The 16,801-nt window shown below is 56.2% G+C and overlaps 1 protein-coding gene across 3 annotated transcripts in view; it reads left to right on the top strand.

The window, feature by feature from the left end:
- LOC142419035 (receptor-type tyrosine-protein phosphatase V-like) overlaps positions 1–11,535 on the top strand; it is a 36,393-nt gene extending 24,858 nt beyond the window's left edge. For 2 of the 3 annotated variants that reach the window (XM_075521609.1, XM_075521610.1), the window contains 14 exons: positions 39–115; positions 953–1,087; positions 1,670–1,792; positions 2,280–2,440; positions 2,804–2,939; positions 3,518–3,597; positions 4,388–4,475; positions 4,961–5,051; positions 5,765–5,841; positions 6,196–6,330; positions 6,864–6,986; positions 7,514–7,671; positions 8,305–8,440; positions 10,886–11,535. In XM_075521609.1, coding sequence (XP_075377724.1) covers positions 39–115; positions 953–1,087; positions 1,670–1,792; positions 2,280–2,440; positions 2,804–2,939; positions 3,518–3,597; positions 4,388–4,475; positions 4,961–5,051; positions 5,765–5,841; positions 6,196–6,330; positions 6,864–6,986; positions 7,514–7,671; positions 8,305–8,440; positions 10,886–10,945 — 1,580 coding nt within the window. In that variant the 3' untranslated portion in view covers positions 10,946–11,535. The remainder of the gene's footprint in view (positions 1–38; positions 116–952; positions 1,088–1,669; positions 1,793–2,279; positions 2,441–2,803; positions 2,940–3,517; positions 3,598–4,387; positions 4,476–4,960; positions 5,052–5,764; positions 5,842–6,195; positions 6,331–6,863; positions 6,987–7,513; positions 7,672–8,304; positions 8,441–10,885) is intronic. The other variant, XM_075521611.1, reaches the window with a different exon arrangement.
- Positions 11,536–16,801: the final 5,266 nt, after the last annotated feature.

Here is a 16,801-nt window from a genome sequence, read left to right as displayed (position 1 = left end):
CTGCCTTGGGGGGTCACGTGTGTTATGGTTTCTTTCAGATGATCACTCTCGGGTCAAGCTGAGCCAACTGGGGGAGGATCCATACTCAGACTACATCAATGCCAACTTCATGCCTGTGAGATCCCACTTGCCTTCCTCACAGAGACATGACCATGGGGCATCACCAGAGAAACTCTGCCTGGATTGAGGTTGTGAGGGCTGGTGGGAAAAAGCTGCCACTGAAGCCACAGCTGGCGCAGACTGGCAAGGAGTTGGGGGTCAGGTGGAGATGCATAGTTGCCCTTTAGCAGGGGTTGATGGAGATCGTCAGATGGCAAGTGCTGTGAATGCAGAGGTGTGAGTGTGGGGAGACTGGCAAGGCTTTCTGCTTCCTTCTTGAGGACTATCCTCTTCCCATCCTCTCCCAGCTTACTGCCCCATCTGTCTGTCTGCTCTTTCTCCTTCTGGTCTGTACAGCTGCACTTGAACAACTCCGGAGCTGTTCCCACATCCCCCATCCGGGAGGTTTTCCCAGGTAACAGGCAGGGCACACAGCATGCACGCAGGGGTGTGTGGATCCGCGGGGCATGTGTGTGTCAAAGAGGCAAAGGCAAAGAAGCAGTCTGAGACCTTGCATGCTCACCCTACCTTCAGCAATGACTGGGTAGCACAAGAAAGACCCAGACCTGTCTTCCTCTGCTTAGGCTGAATGAGGAACTGCTTGGAGGGAAACAGCAGTTTAAAGATCACGTCTTTATTCCAAATATGTAGAGAGCACGTGTTGGGCAGCACATGCTTCCTGTGAAATCAGCTGCTTCTGAGATCAGCTGCCTGGGAACTGTGCCCTCCTGGGCTAAGGGCAACGGGCATTTCTCTCTCTGCCACAAAAGCAAACCAGGCACTGACTCTGTCCCAGGGCAGGATCCACCTGCCTCAGCAACTTGCCAACTCCTCCTGTCTGCCTCTTGCTCAGGGCTATACATCCCAGCAGGAGTTCATTGCCACCCAGGGGCCCCTGAAGAAAACGATAGAGGACTTCTGGAGGCTGGTGTGGGAACAGAACGTCTGCAATATCATCATGCTGACAGTGTGCATGGAAAACGGGCGGGTAGGTCAGCACCACCGGGCTCCCACGTGCCAGCCCCAGCCAAGCCCAGACCTGGTCGTGTGAGCTGAGCCCAGGGCTGGGTTTATGCCCTCCACCGACCCCTGCTCAGATGTGGCTCCAGGGTGAGCACAGGCCACACAGCTTCCGCAACAGGCAGTGTGGAGGAAACAGAGGCTGATGTGTGCAGCTCAGTGTTAGCTTGGGGTAGGAAGAGGCAGAAGTGGAGCTTAGCTGGAACCATGCCCATCACCCTCAGATATTTCTGCAGCGTCTGAAATTACCACTTGCTTCTGGATGAGACACCTCACATGGCTGTTCCTCTAGTCTCCAGGGATTATGAGACCCACACAGGTCCTTTTCTCTGGAGGAGGCTGAGATCCAAACAAAGGGGAGGTGGGGGAGTGCCGTGCAAAGCTCCTGGTGGGAAGGGGAAGTACCCCTGCCTGCTCCCCAAGACCTGCCCTGGCTCCCCGCACAGCTGCTGCTCTCCAGATGCTCCCAGGGAGCCAGGAGGTCACCTGGAGCCAGTGGGACCTGGGCCCTCACTGGCCTCACTGGGACCCTGTCTTGCCTGTCCTCTAGGTCCTCTGTGATCATTACTGGCCATCCGAATCTGCCCCGGTCTCCTACGGGCAGGTCCAGGTCCACCTGCTGACGCAGAGCAGCTCTGAGGAGTGGACCATGCGCAAGTTCAAACTGTGGCACGTGAGTTATGGACCCAAGAGGGTGGACTCGGGGACCTGTCAAGGGCTGGGGGTTTGCATGGGATGCAGTGGCATTTCTCTTTGGTGGTGGTGGCATAATTTCCTTTCCCTGCCATTAGCAGGGTTCAAAGACCCAATCCCCTGCGGAACAGTCTCTCACTGTCAACGCGTATCACCCCTGCTGTCCACCCTTGCTCTCTCCTTTCCACGTCCCTGCACTGGGACACAGCCTGCAGCTTCAAGGGCATGCTCCCTGGCAGTCAAAGCCAGGTCTTCTCCTTGCCACCTCCGTGCCTCCCCCTGGAAAGGGACCATGGGGGAGGACAGGGGAGCAGGAGCCACCAGGCAGTGCAGCAGACCTGGCATTGGCTGTTCCCTGCAGCTGAGCTGGGTGTCCCCAAGACCCTGGGTGCTCCCAGGGCTGCAGGGTGCATGCATGCCCCTGTCCCAGTGGGCTGCACACAGATCACCAACATCCCCTTTGGCAGGAGGGTCTCCGGACAGAGCGGCACGTGTCCCACCTGCACTACACGGCGTGGCCCGACCACGGGATCCCAGAGTCCACGACTTCCATTATGACCTTCAGAGAGCTGGTCCGGGAGCACATCCAGAGCACTAAGGACGCGGGGCCGACCCTTGTGCACTGCAGGTGAGGCTCTGCTCCAGGGGACGGCAGGAGGGGACGATGGGAGAGGGCATGGGGGAAAGGGTCCTACTTGTGCACAAACTGGGAGGGAAAGCAGTGCCCGGGAGACACAGCTGGTCTGTAGAGTCTCCTTCTTGGGCTTTGGGGATTACAGGTCTGCTTGCAGCCTGACCCCAGTCTCAGGGGACGGGGCAGCTGGAGGTGGTCAGCACCAACCCAGGGCAGTCTGAATGGCTCCTCTACCCCATACTGTGCTGGGACCAGTGCCCCAGGGTGCAGCATCTGGAAGCCATGTCTAGCAGCGGGAGGGGAGCCCATCAGCTGTGGGGTCAAGAGATGTTTAACCCTTGCTGTCTGTGGTCTCAGTGCCGGGGTGGGCCGCACGGGCACCTTCATTGCCCTGGACCGGCTGCTGCAGCAGATGAAGCAGGAGAAGGTGGTGGACACGTTTGGTGTTGTTTACACCTTGCGGATGAACCGTTACCTGATGATTCAGACGCTGGTAAGGCCTCTGCTCCCTCTTCTCCCAGGCCCCTTGCTCCATGGTGTAAAAGCTAGCTGGGCTGGCAGACAGATGAGCTGGCTGGCCAGCCCCAGCACCCCCAGGCTGGTCCCCAACCTGTCACTGTGTCACAGTGCCGCTCAAAGCAGCAGCTCAGCTGGAGTGAAAATTGCTCGGCTGTGGGGGTCTCCAGCAGCTTCATGCCCTGCCAGACCCACAGCAGCAACATGCAGAGTCTCAGAGCCCTCCCAGGAGGCTCAGAAACACCCCAGAGCACCTAGGAGCAGGATCAGGCCCTTTGCAGGCAATTCTTAACCCACACCATGCTGCTGGCCTGTGATGGCCACAGCCCACCTAATATTTCCTGTACTCAGGGTTGGGACAAGGTGTCAGTACTACCCTTCAGGACAGACAGACCGACCTAGTGGAGGGACCCAGAGGCTCTGAGACTGAAGTAGCTAGGGCTTTTGGGGCATGAACGTAGGACACCCTCTGCCCACTAGGCAGTGCCTTACCCACCCTTTCGTGCTGTCTGCGTGGTGAAATGCTCTACATTGCCGTCTGCCTTTGCCTTCCAGTCCCAGTATATTTTCCTGCACAGCTGTATCCTGGAAAAGATCTTGGAGGAACCACTCCTGGGTTTAACAGGGACAGAGAGGTAAGGGCCTGCTGTGTTTTGCCTGCCACTCTACCCACTCTGATCCACAGCCCCTTCAGGTGGCAAGCTGGGATCCTGACCCCAGCTTAAGCCTTGGGTCCAGCACAGAAGGACAGGAAAGCCCAGCCAGACACCCCACCTGGTGTTTTGAGGAGGATCAGCCCAGGGCTGGTTGTTCCCTGCAGCATGGGAAGCCCAGCCCAGAACTAGATGTGAGTCACTGGGCACACTGGGAGGGCTTGGGGGACCACATCTTCCTTTCTTCCAGTGCCAGTCTCTTGGGCTACACCAATGCCAAAGAGCTGCAGAGCTGTCCTGGGGAAGGCATTTCAATCAGCCCCTGGCTTCCCAACCCACAGGGGTACCCTAGAGATGGGTTCAAACTGGAGGGGCTCATGGCAGCTGGGTGGCCTTGGGATGTCCCTTCTAATGGAGGCCAAGAGGAGGGAGCAGGGTCAGGCTGGGCATGGCTTTGACCACCTACCTCGTTGTCTCTGAGGCTACATCTGGAGGTCAGATGTCTCTCTTTATAGTCAAATTCTCTCCTCCCTCATTCAGAACAGGATGCCCTTGTCCTTGCTGCATCTTGGGAATGGGCCCTGGGCTGTGCCACACCTGAGACCTGCCTTTGTCTAGGGGAGAGCAGGTTGGCATGGGCCAGAGCTGGGCTGGGGACCTGCAAGGGCTCTGGCCTTTGAGCGTTGAAGGTGCCTGTCCACCCACTGCAGGCACAGCCTGGATGCTGCTGAGGTTGCTCAACCTCACCCTTACCCCCAGTTTCTCTCCCCAGGTCCTGCCCCATCCCTCTGAAAAGCTTTGCTCAGCACTATGCCCAGAAGGCGGCCAAGTCCCATGTGGGCTTCCTGAGGGAATATGAGGTGAGAGGTGTCCTGGGCGGGGTGCAGGGAGTGCTGCCATGGCCATATGCGCTGGAGGGACCTGGGGAGCGATAGCACCTGGTCAGGCTGGGGGACACCCAAGAAGTGCCTCCTGAGTGCGTTCCATGCCCCAGTTTCCACATGCCTGGCTGTCCTGGCAGTGTTTCCTCTCCATGGCATTGCATCCCCAGGCACATAGCTCCTTCGTATCCTGCACTGATCAGGGTTTGTCCGTGACCCACTCCTTCCCAGACCCCATGCAGGGTAGGGACCTACCTGAACACCATTCTCCTACAGAGAGATGCAGCCATCTCCTGACAGCGCAGACCAGACCTGGCAGCCCACCCCAGAGGTGGTCACATAGAACCCCTGCTAAGGCTTCTGCATGTGCAGCTATAACCACCCCTCTGCCAAGGCCAGGCGTCCTCAGGAGTCTCCAGTTCCTCCTGCTCCTCCTGACCCTCCACTCTCTTTCACTCTGGCAGACCCTCCTAGAGGTTGTCAAGGAAGAAGCCAGCTCTGCAACACCATCTTCAGGCAACCAGCAGACACGGCCCTCTTCCAGCATCCTTCCATGTAAGTGCTGTGACACTTTGCATCCTTTTCCTTCCTGTACCTGCGTGGAGCCAGGCTGGAGTACCACAGTACAAGAAAATATTTTGACACACTTCAGTGAGTCCACCAGAAAGCTACCAAGGTGTTTTGGGGGTGGAGCATATGATGTATGGGACTGAGATAGGTGGGTTTGTTCAGCCTGGAGGAGAGAAGGCAAAGGGGAGATCCTATTGCTATCTTCAGCTACCTGCTGGGAGGGCACAGAGAAAATGTAGAGTCTTCTCAGAGGTGCACCATGGAAGGACAAGAGGCAATGGTGATGATTTGGAAGGGTAATCCAACTCAGTATAAGGAAAAAAGAATTCCCATGAAGGTGGCCGAACGCTGGAACAGGGGCCCAGAGCATCTGCAGGCTCTCCATCCTTGGAGATATGCAGATCTCCATTGGCCAAGACACTGAGCAACCTGCACTACACGTATCTGCTTTGAGCAGGACGTTGAGGTAGAGACCTGCAAAGGTCCCGTCTCACCCACAGAAAAGGATTCCCCTCCAGCATCTGCAGAGCAAGCTCCCATGAGCTGGACAAGAGCACTGCAGAGGGGAGGACCTTTGCAGACACATAGTGAATAGGGCATTGGATTTGTGTGGCTGTGCAGAGTCTGGCAGTCAGTCTGCAGGAGCCGTGTGAGTGCAAGGCTGCGCTGGCTCCCTCCAACTCCCACATATTTTGCAGATGATCGCTCCAGAGTGAAGTTTTCCCTGCTGGAACAGGGCCCTTTCTCAGGTCTCCTGCAGGTGTGGCGTGTCCTGGTGAGTCATACCCCCAGCAGCAATGCCTGCCCCCATGCCTGGGTCCTGCCATGGCTGTTTCCCATCCTCACCCAGTCCCTGCTGCGTGGTTCCTGCACTGCTCCACCAGTCACTGCTGCTGTGACCCTGTGTGGACAAAAGGGGACTGTGGGGACTGAGGATGTGTCTTGCCTCGCTCCTAGGGCCCTGCCCAGTTTGGGCTGTCCCCACTTCCCTCCCTCGGTGCCTCTCTCTTTGCCTCCTGACCTGCTGAGCTTCCCTTCTTTTCCTGGCCTATCCTGCAGCCACCTGGGCTGACAGGGTACCTGTGCCACCCTCTCCAGCAGGAGAGTGACATTCTCATTCCCCACCCAGGGCTGCAGCTCCAGCAGGGAGTATCTGGCTGTCCAGGGGCCTGACAAGTTGACCATGGAGGACTTCTGGACCCTGGTGTGGGAACAGGACGTTCACACCATCCTAACACTTCTCCCATGGCAGGAGAAGGGGGAGGTAAGGCACCATGCCTGCCTGCGCCATGGCAGAACAGGGATCTGTTTAACTGAGCTGGAAGCTAGCATAGCTCTGAAACTTGAACTCTTGTCACTACCTCCCGAAGCCTGGGTGCAGATCCAGCTTGGATAAAGCTGAACCTTTCCTGTGTTAAAGTGCTCCCACTGCTTGTCATATGGGAGACAGGTTCTGTCTGCCTACCATGCAGTCCATGGCTGTGGACTCAGCTGGTACTCTTCAAGCTGCATCTTCATGGCACCCAAGGACAGCAGCTCTGCCCTCTGTCTATCCAAGGTGGAGAGCATTTGCTGAGTAGATTCCCAAACTGCCAAGCAAGCTCTGTGTTAACAGGGAAGCTGGCTGCAATCTGCTCTTGTTTCCAAAAACTCCCCCAGGGTTTAGCTAGGGGATGAACTGACATGGAGTGATATTGGGGGTGTTCTTAGTCCAACCCCATCACAGACCCCTGTGATGGTGACTGATCTGAAATATGGCAACCGTCAACATGAAGCCAAACTTACTGTTGCACACAGGTCCCAAGTGAGGCATGCTGGCCCCTGGAAGGAGACTCTCTCTGCACAAAGATGCTGACCATCCAGTGTGGCACAGAGAAGCTTTTCTCCGGATGGAGGTGTATCCAGCTCAAAATGAAACACGTATGTGTTGATGGGGCTAGCCTGGCTCCCACTGCCTGGAACGTTCTCCATTGCTAGCAAACATGTCTGTAGGGGAAGGGCTGAAAGGTCCCTGGAGACTTGTCTGAGCTGCAAGAGCAGAGTGCCAGCAGTCCACAAATGCAGGAGGGAATCTAGATTGCAACATCCAGAAGAACATCTGCTGAGTGGACCTAGGAGATGCATGGGAGAGGCTTGGAGGCTTCCCCCACCCCTTGCTGATAGGTCTTTCTGACCCTCTTTGAAAAGGCCGACACAGTTCTCAGTCTTCCTCTCAAGGGGCAGGTCAGGGTGCTGTGGGGAAGGAGAGCAGATTGCCAGAGGCACCATCCCCACTGCGTGGGTGATGGGCAGTGCCCCAGCAGAGACTGTCTGGACAGCTTTACAGAAGCTAGCAGTTAGCTCAGGAAAGCATCTGACAGCCTAAGGATTGGAGAGCTGGGACCCCTCTGCATCCAAACTCACCCATCCCTCCCCAACAGCCATGTCAACTCTTTGTGTCTCACCAGGAGAAGAAAGCAAAGGAGAGGCAGGTACAACAGTTCCTATACACGCTCTGGAGCAGCAAGAAACAGCCAGATATCCAGAGCCTGGTGGAGCTTCTCACTGCTGTCAGACGGTGCATGCCGCACCGAAAGAGAGCTGGTCCTCTCCTGCTGCACTGCAGGTACATCACATTACTGTTCCATCCATGGGCAGCACAGCGCCTTGGCATGGCCACCAGCGAGCCTGTACCCTCCATCAAAGACCCCAAGGTTTTGGGGCATGTTGAGAGTAGGTCCATGGGAGCCAGGGAAGCTCTGAGCTTGGGAGGTCAGATGAAGCAGTGCTCTGCCAAGCACATGGGGGAAAGAAGGGCAAACAGGGCTGGGCCGGGGCAAACATGGATGGAACAGGCATTCCTGGGCTGAGGTGCCCGGGCCATCCCTGGGCTGACTGCTAGGATCCTGAGAGCATCCTGACATCCTCATCTGCTTGCAGCCAGGGAGAGCTCACAGTCCCACAGGAGCCAACACAGCCGGCACATCAGCAGAGCTGGCTTGGGTGAGAGATGCACAGCTCGGCAGGGCAGCGTAGGCTGGGTCTCCAGGCTCCTTAAACGGGCACCTTGGGGTCCCATCCCCCTGGTCAGCACAGGCCTCCCTGCCACCTAGACCAGTGCTCACACTCCCCTATCCCCACCGTACTCAGTTGCTGCATGTTTTCTCATGGGGCTTCTGACTTTTGGGCTGGTGCCCACTTCCAAAGAGGTTCAGTTCAGCCTGGCCTGGCATCAATGACCCTCCCTTGTCCCTTGCAGCAGTGGCGTGAGCCAAATGGGGACACTGATCTCCCTGGATTGCCTGTTGCAGCAGATGAAATCTGAGAGAATCGTGGATGTCTATGGGGTGACCCTCCAGCTGACAAGAAGCTGCTGTCTCATGACCCCAACACTGGTAGGTGGGAAGGAGGAAGGGGGTGGGCCAGGCAGAACAGGCTATTCATGCTGAGCTGCCTGGAGCTGGCAGCATGCTGCCCATTTCCCGGGTAATACCTGCCATCTGGGAGCCCATCCAGCCTATGCAGGGATTTATTCCATGCTTCCTCTGCCAGCCACCAAGGGCTAAGGGCACTATCTTTTCCCAGGGAAGGGCTTTCCATCTCCTCAGTTCTGGAGTTAAAATAGGTTAAATTGCTTGTGAGCTCACAATAAATGCAAGGCACTCTTCCCATTCTGCCCTGGAAAGCATGAAGCACTGGTTTCATCCTACATGACAAACCTGCCTGCTCACCCCTGGCCTCTGGACATGACTGTCAGCCTGGGTACCCAGAATCTGCTGGGTTTCCCCTTGCCCAGTGCCTTTCCCTGCTGCATCCCCCACACGCAGAGCCTGCTCCCTGCTGCCAGAGCTGCTCCCTGCTGCCAGAGCCTGCTGCCAGAGCTGGGGCTGCATCAGTGGGACACCCTGCCCCATTTGCAGCTGCCCTGCAGCCACATGGGCTGTGGCACCGTCTGATGGTGCCGCAGCCATGCCCTGCCGTGCCGTGCCAGCCCAGCCCAGCCCAGCCCAGCCTCGCAGGCCTCCAGCGTGCTGCTCCTGATGGGTGCTGGCGGCACAGATGCCCTCTGGCCAGCCCTTTCATTTGCTGCAACCACTGAACGAGCTGATGCAGCATCCCTGGGAACCCTCCCTACAGGGGACAGCAGAATTAGGGCAGATCTCTCCAGGGCTTTCCAGCTGCAAAGCCGCCTGCAAGCAGCTAATTGCATTATTAATTAATGTGAACCATGCACATGGTGGGAGCTGGAGGAGGGCAAGGCGTCCACTGCCCCTGCTTCAGAGCTCCTTTGTATTTCAGCAGTGGTCTTGCCGAGCAGAGACACAATGTGCCCATAAAGGCACAGCAAGCACCGATCAAAAGCTGTTGCCCCACTGAGGGGGGGCAGCAGAGGCAGCTGCCTCCCCACCTTGCCGCGAGCAGTGGTCGCTCTGATCCCAGCATGGCCAGTGAAGGACAGGCAGGGCTGCCCTACAGCCCCACACTGCTGCCATGTGGCTGCCAGCCTCCTCCATCACTGCAGGGGCTTGCCAGGACCCCTTTATCTCTGGTGGTGGCACACTGCTGTCATGCTAGGGGCATCAGCTGATTTTTTGTGGGGTTTAGTAGCCAAACAAGGGGGAAGATGAACCTTTGAGGCATTGTCCATGGATAATTGCCGGGTATTTAAGCACCCCAAGCTCCAGCACGGCGCGTGTCTGTGGGGATGTGCTCTTGCATTTAGCCAAGCATCGAGTGTTCCTGGTCTGAAGTCAATCCTGGACTGTCACTCCAGATTTCACAATCAGGCTGGGCTCCTTGAAAACACGCTCTGGTGACCTGGAACCACAGCCATTGTGTGATCTCTGGCTTTCCCGGCCCTTCAGAGGGGCTAAACCCACCGCCGGCAGGGGAGGAGGCTCCTCGTGACTTGCAGCTTAGCCAGCACATTAGTGAGCTGTTCGGGGGCCCCTCTGTTGTGTCCCTAATCCCCCCTTCCTGGCTACCATGTGATTTTGACCTACATCATTTGAAGGCTGGCCCTGCCCTCCAGCTTTGTGCTCATTTACCTCATTTACCTTTCCCACATCTTGCCTTTCCCAGAGCCCTGCCATGGCAGTGGTCAGTCCTGGGTGTTTTGTAGCCTAGCATCATTTTGGAGCAGCCTGGCATTTGAGCAGAACGTCATATCAAATCCACAGGGACTTGAGACCTCTGGACCCCCATTTGGTACTGGTGGATCATTTTGGTGATCTTAAAAATAGAGAAATGATGCAACTGGGCTAAAACCACCCAGATCTTTTTGTCTGTCTCTGAGACCTTGCAGAGATCTATCCTGATCCACTGTCAGCACTTGACTCAGGTACACTGAGACTACCACCAAGGGAAACTCCTGCTCCAGAGGTCTTCCCTCCTGGCCTCAGGTTACTGCCAGACCCTGTGCACTCCAGCAGGGCAGAGCTCTCCCTGCTTGCTGCCCTGCAGCATCACTGGAGTTGCTCTTCGGTCTTGTTTCGGATGCAAACACCATGGCAGTCCAAAAGCCACTGGGGTACTTTCAGGAAGTCAGATGACATTGTTCCTCCCCATCTCAGATGGGAATGTTCCTCTCATCCCCATCACGGGATGATGAAGTAGGAGGAAACAAACATGGTGTAACTACAGCTCCAGGCCTCATTCTTCCTTTCTGGGCAACTCTGGTGACACAGGACAAACATGGACCACTTGGGACAGCAAATCCTGCTCTGCCATCAGACACTGTTAGTTAATTAGGATCTTTTAAGGCAAATTGCAGGGTTAGTCCTGCAACCAGGAGGTCTCTGTCAGAAACCTGATTCCAGACCCCCCTTTCTCTCTTGCAGGACCAGTACATGTTCCTGTACACCTGCATCCGGGACATCATCGCTCAGAAACAGCCGTAACACCACTTGGCACTTCCTGGCACCATCCTGCCCTCCACCTCTGCAGGGTCCTGTCCAGAGCCGGGACCTGGGGTGAGAGCACCATGGGGCTCCTGGCACAGAGCGAGCCCTGCAACAAGAGGGGACCTACCCCGGCACTGTCACCAACATGTCCCATATGGTGTTAGCAGCGAAATGGGGTCTCCTGAACTGGGCAGTGCTGTCCTGCCACGCACTGCTGCAGCCCCTCGGGGCAGACACAGCGAGGGGCTGGGCAGGATGCTCCCCTGCTTTGGCCATCTCCTGGGATTCCTGGTGCCTGGAAGGTTTGTTAACCACACTGCCGTATGCAGTGCCGGCTGCAGAGGCTCTGCAGTACCCTTGCCCCTCAGCACAAAACAGGGAGCCCTGGGCTTGCTCCTGGACAGCCCTGGCGCCTGCAGGCTTCTGAGGTCTGACACGAGCACTGGGCACTGTGGTCTCCATGCGCCCATGGGCACTGGGCCTGTTGGGGTCTCAGGCACCGCTGTGGGTAGAGCATGGTGGGAGCTGGCTTGTCTCGGCTAGTGGATCAGTCTTAGGTACAAACAATAAACAGCCCTAGGAAAGAGTGTGCTTGTAAGGGTGGGTTGGCTTTGTGGGGTCTCAGCGATGCCGAGGCGTTCCCCTGCTGCAGCACAGCAGCCATTCCTGAAAAGGCAGCTGTGTCCCTAGCCATGGGCAGCGCATGGGGTGCCCTTGGGCACTCCAGGTACTGCAGCCCATGGCACACAGCAGTTTCTGCTCACTCTCCTCTGCTCCTGTTACTGAGGCAACACTTCTGCAGTGAACCTCCAACTCACCTGCAGCTTTATGAGGAAGAAACACATTTTCTGATGAAGCCTGGGCTTGAAGTTATGAACCTGCTGGCTCCAAAGAGCCAAGGACCAGGGCAAAGCCACCTGGTTCAGCTGACATGCTGGCAAGCAGCTGGTGGCCCTGTGGCTCACTGCAGAGCACTGGCTGCTGCTCCGGGAATTGGGTTGTCCATGCAGCCACATGTAGAGACACTGCTGCTCTGCAAGCAGGGATGACCACGCACAAGCTGAAACTGCAAGTAGGGACTCGGTTCATTGAGCTCCAAGTGCAGCTTGGAAGGACAAGTTAAAAAAAAAGCAGATGATTTCACAAGCATATTCCTGGGGTAGAAGAACCTGTATCTGGGAACCCGTTTACCCTCCTTCATTCCTTCAGGCAGCATGGGGTTATGGTACAGTCGCAAAGCAGCACCCCTCTCCCAGTCTGGGCCCACACTCCTACCCACAATACCAATCCTACCCACTCCAGTCCTGCGGGAGCTGCCTTGGAGTGGGGTGAGGAGACACAACAGCGATGATGAGGAGGTCCCAAGACCTACTGCAAGGAGTAGACAGCCCCAGGTGGGGGACTGAGTTGGCCACTCATCATACTGTCCCTGTGTTTCCACAAACAGCTTCTCCCTCTTCCAAAACAAGGATCCTACTGTCTGCACCCCAGAGTGGGACGCCCAGGGCACCTAAGTGTGGGCAACCATCAGTCATACCAGCACTGGGATGATGCCTCAGTTGCAACTGGGTTTGATGCCCAGCACCTTTTCCCCCTCTCCCCAGATAAGGTTTTTCTCTTTGGCAGTTGCTGTGCCCACCCAGCTCCCATCCCCACCACCCACCAGTGCAGTGCAGCTGCCAGATATGTGTTCAGGCAGGGGTGGGAACCTGCCTGTTGTCCTTTGCACCCGCTGCTCTCATGTAGACACACAGTGCGCAGCTAGGTAGGAGCAGTCTCTCCATGCACACAATATATCTCCCATACTGCAGGCAGGGCTTCTCTGCTGCTCAGTCCCCTCTGCCATCCTCTCCTTCCCTGCAATCCTGGCTCTGCTCCCAGCTCCAAGCTGCAGCATTCATGGGCTAAAGGAAACCAAGATGGTGCAGAGCCTTAGCACCATACAGGGCTGTTTTTTCCCCCACTGCTTCCCCCCCAACCCTGGGCACTTTGTGTGTGCAATGCTGTCTTCACCACAGGTCAGAGCATCCCAAGTTGCCCATGACCACCCTCATCCACCCTGACCTGGATTGTCATGGATCCAGCTGCTGTTTGAAAATGTTTCTACATTTTTGTGACTACATCTTTGTCCCAGGGTCACCCACCAGCATGATGTGACAGGTCACTTGCTGCTCAGCCTGCACAAGTGACCATCGCAGTGACTTGTAATGTTTCTGCTTCTGGTTGGATGCCAGCATGGCAAGAGCTCTCCAGGAGGATGTGTAAACACTTTCAACATGAAAAAAGCCTGCAAAACTCAGTGGATATTCTTATGTGCACAAAAGGATTTATGATTTTGTCTTGGGAGGAGTCTGGCACTTGCCCATATGCTTGCAGGAAGCCTGGTGGCTTTATGACTTTCATGTAACCAGTAACTCCTAAACTATGCTTGTGCTGCAGGATAAGTGTCACAGCAAGGAAGTGTTTGCTCCCGTGACCCTCCAGCCCAGTGGGCAGGATTGGTGTGGTCAAGCTCTTTGCTGCTCATGAGGTGCATGCAGTTTGCAGCAGCAGCCACCTACCATGTGCCTGGGGCACCATGGGAGAACACACCGGTGCATGCTGGAGGCCTGACATAAGGCAAGCAAGCTTCAAAATCAAATCTGGTCCAAAGAATGACATGCCTATTGTCTGTCCAGGCCTGCCCAGCAGCACAGAATCTCACCAGTGCTGGGGGTTTTATCCCAAGACTCCCAAGAAGGAGCAGTCTCAAAGACCATGTGGACTGCTGCCACATGCATGAAGGATGCATAGGCCCATCCTTCTTAGACCTCCATCAGAAACAACCCTGATGTCCAGCTTTCACCCTCCAGCTCCAGCCAGCCTTAAAAATAGTTCCTGGGCTACAAGACAGTAGCCTTTCTGCCAGGATCTGCAAGTCTGCTCTAACAAACCCCTACGAGGACAGTGAAAGAGCTGATACTTCCACACCGGAGGCCGAATCCCATCCACTTGTCAAACTTCTCTCCTCACTGCCTTAACCTCAGCACAGCTGACCTGCAAAGCACACGAAGGCAGAGGTCCCTGCGCAGGAATGAGAGAGGGAGCTGCTGATGAAGGAAAAGGACTGGTGCTCGTTCCCTCAAACAGGGGAGAGATGAACCAGCCCTTGATCCAACTCCAGCATCTCCCTGCTGGTGCTGTTGGACACAGCCTGTGGCTCTCATTTGCTATACATGGCCCAGAAACCCCAGATGCTGAGCATGGTTACGTCTCAAAGATGTGTGTAGGTGCGAGCTTTAGCCTGGTGCCCAACAGGCTCTTGTTCAAAGTGTGCAGTCTCCACTGAACACCAACAAGCATTTGTACCTGTATGTCCCAGCATGGTTTATGATTTGTAAAACACCTAATGCTCTTAGTCTCAGAGGATTACAAGAACATCTGTGGAGCGCCCTGACCTGTGAAGTGGAGCCAGTCACAGTGACAGTGAAGGAGGAGCCATTGCCATGAGGTAGCAGGAGCCTTGTGAGGGGCACAGAAGCAGGATTACCAGGGGTTTTGCTCTCTAGAGCCTGGCAGTCAGTGTGTGGGGCATGCACAGCTGGCTCCCTACCCTGGGTGGGTGGTCATTGCCCCTTTGGCTGTGCATCACCCCACAGTAGCCTGGGGTGCTGCAGAGACAAGCCCTTCCTCGCTCTACCAAGCGCAGCTACTAGTGTCTCCCAACAGCCTGACCAGGACTGCATCCTCAGAAAGGGGCGGCTGCCAAGGGTAAGGAGGGGCTGGAACTCCCCATCCTTTCTTTTCTATTTTTCTGCAGTCAGAGCTACCCTGTGGCTTTCAGAGTCATTATGCCTGGGGCTTTGCTCAAAGCCATATTCCCCATGGAGAGGGTCTGGGTCTGGCTCTACAGCTTGTGGCATAGGATAGAGGCCTCAGAATGGGACAGCATTCCCAGGGACTGCTTGTGGGCTCTTGCCTTTTGTGGACAAGAGCAGGACGACATCCACATGAGACAACCTCACCACCCCCCGGTTCACCCTTAGCTGACAGCAGTGACCAAGCAAGATGGAGGGTGGGTTCTGCTGGCACCTGCCCCACACCACCTCTCATCCCAACGGGGCTCAGTTCAGCACGTCATTGTCCATCTGCCTGGTCAGATGGGCTGCTGCACCAGGATCTTTCTACAGGCCCTTGGGAAAGTGCTCATGGGTCTCCTGTGTGTCCATGCACAGAGATGGCAGTCCCAGCACGGGGCACAGCTGCACACAGCCACGTAGGTCCGATGCACAGACCCAGGGCTTGTGGCACAGAGTTGCGAGGGGTGCCGGCTGCGAGTCGTAAGGAAGCAAGTGAAAGCTATGGTGGGGGAGGCACGTTGCTGTCTGCAGAGCTTCCAGAACTCCAGGAGCAAGTGATCCCACAGCTCTCACATCTGGCTAGCACAACACAACAGTGTTTCCAACAGAGCCAGCAGCCAAGGTGAACCTGCAGACATCTGCAGCTAAAGCACAGCTGCTCTATCAGGTATGAAGGGACCTTCTCATTAATGGGACAGGCATGGGACAGGGATTTGTCATGCAAACTGGCTGACAGGTTTCACCCAGTGAGTTTGGTATGGCTGCATCTGTGGCACAGCCTGCTGCTCCGTGTTTCACGTCCTGTTTAACAGGAGTCCGACTTGGTGACGATGATGAATTTACAACCTCCCACCCACTGCTGCAGTGGAGTCTGGAGCCACAGATGCTTACAGAGGGTGTCGTGGGAGCTGTGGTTTGGATGAATAATTTTCCAGCCCTGCAGCTCAGAGCCACGAAACCCAGAGGGGGAGAGAGACAACAAAACAGTAAAACAAAACAAGCCTCCAGCTCGGGCCGCCCAGCGAGTTCTGGACGGTGCTGTGTTGTTCTTCATATTTAGCCTGCTCCAGTCTGGCAGCATCCAGCCACCACCCTCCTCCATCAGCCCCCATGCAGAGGTCAAGACTCTGGAGATGAGCAGGACCATGTCCATTTGGACCCCCCCTTCCCACCCCCTTCCCCCCTTCCCATGGCTGCAGGGGCAGACTGGGTTAGCATTGCCAAGTGAGAGGAGAGCAGGGGTACCCAACCCTCAGCTTTCCTGGGGACTCACAGCCATGGGAGCATGCTGGTGACTGCTGGGGCACCACAGCTCTTTGATCCCACAACTTCTCCATTTGAGTGCTGAACCTCTGCCCGAGGTTCCCCTGTCCCCTGCTCCCTCCAGGGCACAGAGAGTCCAGCAGCTGCCACATCTTCATGCAACACAGTAACAGGGCATTGTTCCCACCACAGGGAGCCCATGGCACCCTGCCACATCCCAAGCTGGACATCTCCGTGATATTAGATGTCTGGCACCAGGCTGTGGCTGCCCCAGCTGTAGCCATGGTGTGGGGATGCCCACTGCTCACTGACTCTTCCACCTGAGCTGTCCCAGCACCAGGAGCAGCAGGATTGCAGCCTATTCCTCCCCAGGATCTCCAGCATCACTTCTCATCAGCTACTGCTGTCAGCCACCTCCTGGAGAGCAGAAGCACTGGGGCCAGACAGATTCAAGGTAGGTCTGAACTGGAAGGGGAATTCCTCCTGGGACAGCCAAGTAGGACCAGAGCCGAGGTTCCCTCTTCAACACGCTCCTCTTGCATATGCTAGGCTTGCCATGGCTTTGGCTCCCTGACCCAGCTGATGCAGGCACTGCAAAAAGGAAGGTCTTCAAGCATGTAGGAGACTGAACCAGGGTTCTGGTCCACCTAAAAGGTCTTCTACCTAGCTCTGCACCTCTGTCCCTCTTCTCTGCAGGGCGTGGAGCCACCAGGCTGCCCCGTGGCTTTTTGCAAGCAGTGCCTCCCAGAGC

This window comes from Mycteria americana, chromosome 20 (assembly GCF_035582795.1).
Source record: "Mycteria americana isolate JAX WOST 10 ecotype Jacksonville Zoo and Gardens chromosome 20, USCA_MyAme_1.0, whole genome shotgun sequence".
NCBI classification, from domain to species: domain Eukaryota; kingdom Metazoa; phylum Chordata; class Aves; order Ciconiiformes; family Ciconiidae; genus Mycteria; species Mycteria americana.
The sequence above is the reverse complement of the archived record's forward strand: the minus strand, read 5'-3'. Positions and strand labels throughout refer to the sequence as shown.